This window comes from Coptis chinensis, chromosome 2 (assembly GCF_015680905.1).
Source record: "Coptis chinensis isolate HL-2020 chromosome 2, ASM1568090v1, whole genome shotgun sequence".
Lineage (NCBI taxonomy): Eukaryota > Viridiplantae > Streptophyta > Magnoliopsida > Ranunculales > Ranunculaceae > Coptis > Coptis chinensis.
The window spans coordinates 2883260-2892340 of NC_141457.1; the positions used below are offsets into that span (position 1 = coordinate 2883260).

Below are 9081 nucleotides of genomic sequence, written 5' to 3' on the forward strand. Positions count from 1 at the left end.
AAGTGTGACACTTGTGAATTGGCTAAGAGCCATTGTATTCCATATTTACCAAGTTTGAATAAAAGTTCAGTACCTTTTGCGGTTATTCACTCTAATGTTTGGGCTGCAAAGATCCTTTCTATTTCTAAAGCCTGTTATTTTGTTACATTTATTGATAAATGCACTAGAATGACTTGGGTGTCTTTGCTTAACAAAACGGGTGATGTATGGTATACACAGCTTTTTAGGAATTTCATAATATGGTTAGCACCCAGTAACAAAAACAGATTTGTGTTCTACATGTCTGACAATGGTACTGAATATGTAGATACATCTTTTGGCACATTTCTGAGTCATCTTGGAATCCGTCATCAGACCTCTTGCACCTATACTCCGCAGCAAAATGGATTGGCGGAGAGGAAAAATAGACAATTGCTGGAAGTGGTTCGTGCATCTCTTTTTGTCAGGAATATGCCTCGGTTTTATTGGGGAGAGGCTGTGAAATCCGCTGCTTATCTCATTAATCAAACACCCTCTAGAGTTATCAACTTCCAGACCCCACCCCAAATAAATGCACTCCTTACTTTCGATTCACTTTCCAAATCTTGAACCACGAATCTTTGGTTGTACTGTATATGCTCACATTCCAAAAAGCCTACGAAATAAACTTGATCCATGTGCAAAACGATGTGTGTTTGTTGGCTATTCTGAGTTTCAAAAAGGAGATAGGTGATATGATCCTCAAACCCGAAAACTACATGTAACTTTGGATGCCTCATTTCGTGAAACGTAACCTTATTACTTTCGGGGGAGTTTCGGACCTTCTCTTTGGGGAGAACTATCTTCAAGAGAATGGTTCACAAGGAGATGGAGGAGGAGATGAATTTATAGAATTGAATGAATGGCTTGAAATGGCGGTCGACAAGGCTATGAGAGTATTCTGGAATTGAGAGTGATGTGTTAGTGCAACCAACACCAAAAATAAATGTAGGTGCACCCGATATGGCGAGTCATCATCAATGCCTTCGAGTTGCCTATGTCTACACCGCCAACTGAAGAATCAACCCAGAATGTCCTTCCTCAGGTAACTTCAAAACCCAGTATTGATGAATCTAATGAAATACATAATTCTACAAAATGTATTGCTCCCAAGTATTCACAAAGATCAAATAATGGAGTTCCAAAGAAACAATATGAACCTGATCCGAAAGCCATGACCAAGTACCCAATTAGCAACCATACTTCTTCCCATAGATTGTCTCAATCGTATGCATTTACTGTTAATCAATTATCCACTATATCTATTCCTAGTAGTGTGCAGGATGCATTAGTTGATCCAAAATGGTCAAAGACAATGAATGAGGAAATGGAGGCGCTACAGAAGAATGCAACTTGGGAACTTGCTCCTTTGCCCAAAGGAAAGAAAACAATTGGATGTAGATGGGTGTTCACGGTGAAACTTAAAGTAGATGGTAGTATTGATAGGTATAAAGCAAGGTTAGTTGCAAAAGGGTATACACAAAGGTTCGGTTTGATTATCAAGAGACTTTTGCAGCAGTGGCCAAGATCAACACAATTCGCATTCTTATATCCATAGAAACTAATCGGGATTGGCCTATGCACCAATTTGATGTCAAAAATGCGTTTCTCAATGGAGATTTAGAGGAAGAGGAGGTCTACATGAATTTGCCATCCACCTGGAGTTAAACATAGTTCCTCATGTAGAGCTAAAGTTTGTAAATTGAAGAAGTCATTGTACGGGCTGAAACAGTCACCAAGAGTTTGGTTTGGGAGGTTCTCTTCTACAATGAAGGCATTCAGCTATAAACAAAGCAATTCAACCCTTACTTTGTTTATAAAACACAAACAAGGGAAGGTAACAACTTTGATTATTTATGTTGATGATATGGTTCTAACAGGAGATGACCCATGCAAAATAACAGCATTACAAGAGTATTTGGCTACTAAATTTGAAATAAAGGATCTCGGACAACTCATATATTTTTTGGGAATTGAGGTTGCTAGCTAGATCGAAACGTAGAATTTTTCTTTCACAACGGAAATATGTGCTAGATCTTTTGACTGAAACTGGAATGCTTGCTTGCAAACCATTAGAAACACCTATAGAAATAAATCACAAGCTTGGATTTTTTCCATATCAAGCTCCAGCAGACAAAGGTCGTTATCAGAGGTTAGTTGGAAGATTAATCTATTTGTCACATATGAGGCCGTATATAGTTTGTGCCGTGAGCATGGTAAGTCAGTTCATGCATGCACCAAGTGAGGAACATATGAATGCAGTATATTGGATCTTAAGATATGTGAAGAATGCTCTAGGAAAATGACTCCTATTCTCAAAAAAATGATGTTTATTTCCAACATTGAAGGATACACTGACTCTGATTGGGCAGGGGATCAAACAGATAGAAGATCCACATCTGGGTATTTTACTTTTGTTGAGGGTAATCTTGTAACCTGGAGGAGTAAGAAGCAAAAAGTCGTGGCCAGATCAAATGCAGAAGCTGAATTCCGTGGTATGGCTCATGATATATACGAGTTGTTGTGATCAAAGGTGTATTAGAAGACTTGGGAATTGAATATAAACAACCTATGACTCTTCATTGAATTAATAAGGCAGCCATTGAGATTGCACAGAATCATGTACAACACAATCGCACTAAACATGTTGAAGTTGATCGTCATTTTATCAAGGAGAAACTCGATCACGAGATCATACAGTTTTCATTTAATTTGTCCATTCTGAAAGTCAATTAGCCGATATATATGCTCACAAAAGCAGTTTCGGGAAGGGTGTTTCATGGTATAATCGACAAGTTGAGCATGATGGATATCTATAGCCGATATATATACTTATTTTTGTTTTTTCTCATTTACATTACTCTATACAAAAGTGAGTATATAAAGAAACGCATGCATGGAGTAAATACAACCGACTCAGTAACCTCCTTTGTACTTTACTAACCTCCATTGTACTTTAGGATGCTCTACCATCACCTCCATAGTTAGTCCTTGTTTCACAGCACTTGGCGAATGGAGCAAATACAACCGACTCACCAACCTCCTTTGTACTTTAGGATGCTAGCTACCATCACCTACATAGTTAGTTCCTGCTAGAGGACACTAGGACACACTTGACCAGCCTAGATAACTCTAGCAGTCTCTAGATTACAAATTAAGTTACTTAATTTTTTTTTATCAATTAGTCTATACAAAGTACAACAAGTGATGAGTATATAAAGAAACGCATGCGCAGTGAGGGAGAGAGAGCAAAATCAAGTGAACAAATGAAAGAAGCAGCAGCAGCAACACCAAGAGCAAAACCTAGTACGAGTGTTGGAATTGATGCGAAAGAAAGACACAAGTTAGGTGAAAGAGAGAGAAGAAAAGAAATGCGAGAGCTCGTGTTATCACTTCACTCTTTACTTCCACATTCCAACTTAGTTAAGAAAGAACAATCTTCTGTCCTCAGCGAACTCATCAAATACCTTCCATTAGCTTCAGCAAGACTACAGTCACTCCAAGAACAAAGAGACTCCGTTAGATCAGCTATGACTACTGATCCAGTAGTATTTAAAGAAACTAGTCTTGACTCAGGTGACTCTGATATTAGAATCATGGCTGAACTATCTTCCTCGGTCTCAATTCGAGTTCGAGGTGATCGAGTTACCGTCTCTCTATCTTATGCACAGGGTACTTCAAAAACTTTGTCGTTATCTGCTGCATTGGATGAACTGGAAGCTCATCAGCTTCAACTTATTCGCGCTACTCATTGCCATGACGGAAGTAAAATGTTGCTTCACTACGAAAGCAAGGTGACTATGCAAGCATGTTTTGTATTTTCAGATGGTTTGTTAATTAAAGTAAATTTTGCCAATCCATTACCACGCTTGTCTGATTTTCCCAAAAACTATAAGGGGGGTGTTTGGATCTCAATTATTAAAAAAAAAAAACTTTTTTTTCGAAAAAAAAATTATTCTAAAATCAATTTATTTATTTATTTTTTGATGGGCAAACATGTTTTAAATGAGATCAGTAACTCTTTGATGCTGGCGGAGATCAAGTCCCAGACCTATAGTATCATCACCCAAAGGTTTTATCGACTTTGCTAGTCGGCACCTGTTTCTAATAAATTTATCAAAAAAAAACAAAAAAATTATCAATAAACAACTAAAACTTGTTTATTATAAAACTTATTTTTGAGGACAAGAATTACTTTTTTGCCAATTATCTTTTTCGAAAAATTACGAAACAAACACATTTATTTATGAAAATGTATTTTATCATGATAATGTTTTTTTTATATGAACATAGTTTTCATTGATCGATCGAGTTAAGAAATTATTACTAGCTCTGTGCCTATGTTGCATTCCATATAAACATGCAAAATATCTATAAACACACAAATTAAGCAAGACATTACTCCCTTAATAGCAACTATTAAGTTCCAGCAGAACCATGGGGCATCTTCCGTCAACCTCTTGCTCATGTGTTTTTCTATAATCCAAAAACTTCACATTTCTTTTGAAGTTATATTAGTTATTCTTAATTAGTGATATGAAACTACATAAAAACACAAAATCCAAGTTACATTCTAGTCTTTGAAATTTCAGAAAGGAATTCTAGTACAATATATATCCAATTGAGACGAGTGTTAGTAGAGATGTTATCCATGGTATGGAGATCCTCTCTACCAAAAATCATCCCTTGGTAGGGAGGGATCAATATAGTATGGTTTTCATAGCATGGTTTATACCATGCCCCATAATTTCACCTACAAGATGAACTAGAACCTAGTTTTTGTGGATATGTCCAACAAATTATGAAGATCATTTCCACAAAATTTCAACTTATTTAATGGAATTTAACAATGCCAAAAGTTGATTGCAAAATTGAAGAATCTAGGCTGTTAAAAAAATTTCAAAGTTGTCAAAAAATATTTAACTACGTTAGAGGTTTCCAAATAAGCTAAATTTTTGTGGAGTAGCAATCCATGGCTAGTAGATCATATCCACAAAATATTAGTTATTAACTAATCTTGTAAAGGGGTGTGGTATAAACCATGGTAAACGGATTCCTCCCCATTACATGAGGGGCTCTATGGACATGTTAAAAACACAAGTAAACAAACTCAAAATTGTTAGTGCATGTATAAGTTTTAGATCGATTAGCCTAATTTTTTTATAGATATGATCTCCTAACTACTTTAAACATTGTCATAGAAAATTATTCAAATCAGAAATTTTTAACCCTATCAAATGTACTCGACAAATTAGGAATTATTAAGAAATGTGAACCTTTCATTTTCGCGGTTCTTGATACTGTATTTGGCAAGTTTAGAAATTTTTTTATTTTTTGTGATAATGTTTAGAATAGTTAGGATATCATATCTACAAAAAAAATTAGGTTAATCCAAGACTTATATATGAATGTCCTAACGATTTTGAGTTTGTTACGAGTTTTTTTTAACGTATGTCCCTAGAACTATATATGGGGAGTGATCCATATACAACACTTTTTATATAGCAGTTTATACAATAGCTTATATCTCACTCTACAAAATTAATTACAACTTGTTTTTTTGTGGATGTCATCTTTCCACCGTGGATAACAACCCTGCAAAAAATAGACTCATTTGGAAATTTCTAAAGATTCAAAAAGAATTGAAGGTTGTAAAGTTTAAATCCTAACCGTTAAAAAAAAATCACATTTTCAAATCAACATTTGAAAGGGGTAGATATTTTGAAATGAACTCAAATTTTGTGGATTTGATCTTTATAGTAATAAGATCATACCCACAAATATATAGGGGAGGGATCCATATACAGTACTTTTTATACAACAATTCATACAATGGCCTAAATCTCACTCCACAAATTTACTTACGACTTGATTTTTTGTGGATGTCATCTTCCCACCATGGATAACATCCCTACAAAAAATCGACTCATTCGCACATTTCTAAATATGCCAAAAAAGGGTTGCAAAATTTTAAATCCTGGCCGTCAAAATAAATTATATTTTCAAATCAACTTTTGAAGGGGGTAGAGATTTCGAAATGATCTAATTTTTTTTGGATATGATCTATGTAGTCGTATTTTCATACGCACAAAGTATCAACCATTAGTTCAACTTGTAAACGGGTGTTGTATAAATTTTTGTACAAAAAGTGTTGTATACGAGGAGGGATCAATATACAATGGTTTTCATACCATAGTTTATACCATGCCCCACAACTTCACCTATAAGGTGAACTAGAATCTAGTTTTATTTGTGGATATATTCAACAAACCATATGAAGATAACCTCGACAAAATTTCATCTCATTTGATGGTGTTTAACACTGCCATGCCAAAAGATGATTACAAAATCGAAGTTTCAATCTGAACCATTAAAAAATATCAAAGTTGTCCATAATTTTTAAGTAGATTAGAGGCACTGCTGACTAATCCATTAGGCCAATTAGGCGGTTGCCTAAGGCCACAAATCTTGGAAAGTCTCTAATTTCCTGATTTCTCCTTATAATTTTGCACAAATTCCTTCCTTTTTTAAATGTGTTCTACGAAATAAAAAAGGGACATGAGAGTCAATTTCTTATTTCCAAATTCAGTTTCTTCACACACTAAATTTAGGAGAGAATTGAAATTAGCTTGAGTATTTAATCCAGTAGTCCGCTCTCCTCCCACAAGGTTTAATCTCAAGGTTACGCATGAATCTAAGGGTTATAAAGTGCATCATCATACTAACTTTTGGCGAGGGTGTCTCATTTAACTAAAATATTACGTCAATTAACACGTATCTATTTTACTTTACAATTCTTCTACAATCATCTTTTGATATGGTTAAATATTACCAAATGAGTTGAAATTTTATAAAGGTGATCTTCACAGCTAGTTGAACACATCCACAAAAAACTAGGTTGTAATTCACGATGTAGGCAAAATTGTGGGACATGGTATAATTGTATAAACCATAGTATAAAATGTATGGTATATATATATATATATATATATATATATATATATATATATATATATATATATGAAACAATTTTTGCGTGAAATTCAAGATTAAAAAAAAAAAACAGTATATATATAAGGATTAAATAAACGCTACAATTCTTTTAATCTTGAATTTAACACAAACACACAAAATTATTTTTTATGTAATTTCTTTTTTCTCAAGCTAAGTACAATGAAGACGGGGTAATATATATCAGCCTAACGACAAAAAGTGAATCATTAATTTTCACGCCAGAATGATGAAAAGAACCAAATTAATTAAGTATGTTTTCACGTCACACGTACTAGTGTTGTTGATTTGGTTTGATATCTTCTATTTGTGGTAATTATTAGCGGAACTTATACATATGGAATATTTCAGATTTGCAATGGATTAGAGAAATTTCCAAGTTTGTTAAAGGAAAGGCTAGAAGAATTATCTTGCAAGCTTCAAAACTTGAAGAAATCGAAGAAGAGATCATTTCACCAATTAGATGGATCAGATCAACCTCTCATCTCCCATGCACACCTCCATTGATCATTTTCTTTTAGACACCCTCAAATTTAAACAAAATGATTAATGGAGAGTGTTGGCAAAAAGAAAAGGTGCTAGAATAATGTTGTAGGTTTCGTTTTTTTCGGTTGCCTTCTGCATGTTCAATATTAAATAGGAGTTTTTTAGTTAGTCTAATGAAATATGTCTACTGTCATATTTCATATTAAAAGCTTGATCTTCCTCCTTCATCAAAACTCTACAACTTGTTTGCTCTTCACCAGTATGTGGGCATCTCCCCGTGCATTTTTGTTAAATAAATTGAATGTTATTGAATTATTATATCTAACCCAAACATGGATTTATATAAATGATTACATGGAACAAATATAGAAGAGAATAACTCTAAGATGGACACAAATAGATAAAGAAAAAATCTATCCTATATGGAAAATATTATCAAATCAATGAAATATATTCTATGATATTGTTTCTTCCTATAGTATGACACATCTCCCAACACCCTCCTTTAAGCTCAATGGGCCGGATTTTCATGTCCACTGAAAATCGGCATGAGCATGCTCAAAGCAATTTATCTTGATCCTTGGAAGTATCAACCTGCTTTCTTAGTCTCATCCAAATGAAGCATAAACCTGCTATCTAGCTTGCTACTAATTGAAGCAAAAACCTGCTTTCTTTCTACAATTAGCACCCTGCATTGTATTATCTTCTTAGAATCAAGTTGCAACCTGCTCTTAGGAGATATGGAGTACCCTACTCTATCAGAAATCTTCATCATGCTCCAATTTGCTAAGAAGTATTTTTCATTTATAGGCAACTATCAAACTTGTATGGGGGGGGGGGGGGGGGGAGACAAAGGTTGGGTGGTGGCTGCCATTGGCAAACCACCCACCTAAAGCTCTCGTACCATAATGAATTATTAGATCTAACCTAAAAATGGGTTTATAGAAATGATGATTACTAGCAAAGTAAGTAAAACCTTTGGATGATGATACCAGAGGTCTAGGCCTCTAGGGTCGAACCCTGCCAGCATCAAAGAGTTACTGATCTTATTTAAAACAGACTTGCTAATAAAAAAAAACACAAATAAATGAAGATGAAATCTATACTATACATAAAATATAATCAAACCAGTAATTTATATATTAATTAAATATATTATATTGGACATGATATTATGGCTTAGAGCACACTATTACTAGAAGGGCAGCATGAACAATTATGTGGTGGAGCTTCAAATTCTTAGCACCTTGCGCTTCAATATAAATTGCACAGAGCACCGCAAATTTTAGAATGTTACAAGACAACACCTCCACCCGACATGATTAGAGCAAATACTGATGGATGTTCTATGGGTGACCGTGGAAGCTCAGGTTGGGGTTTTGTACTAAGAAATCATAATGGACACTTGATGGGTGCTTCTGATGGTGGTCTTGGTGTAACAACCAGCTACATAGCAATCAACAACAATGGAAATCATTCATGCAATTAAAAAAGCATTGGAGTTGGGATGGATGGGAATCTGGATTGAAATAGATTCCACGGTAGTAGCCAAGGTGATCTAAGGAA

The 9081-nt window shown here is 34.6% G+C and overlaps 1 protein-coding gene across 1 annotated transcript; it reads left to right on the forward strand.

The window, feature by feature from the left end:
• Positions 1–3137: 3137 nt before the first annotated feature.
• Positions 3138–7833, forward strand: LOC147514376 (uncharacterized). Its single transcript, XM_086594372.1, has 2 exons — positions 3138–3812; positions 7381–7833. Exons 1-2 carry the CDS (start codon positions 3246–3248, stop codon positions 7534–7536), a joined length of 723 nt encoding a protein of 240 aa, XP_086450498.1. The 5' UTR covers positions 3138–3245; the 3' UTR covers positions 7537–7833.
• Positions 7834–9081: the final 1248 nt, after the last annotated feature.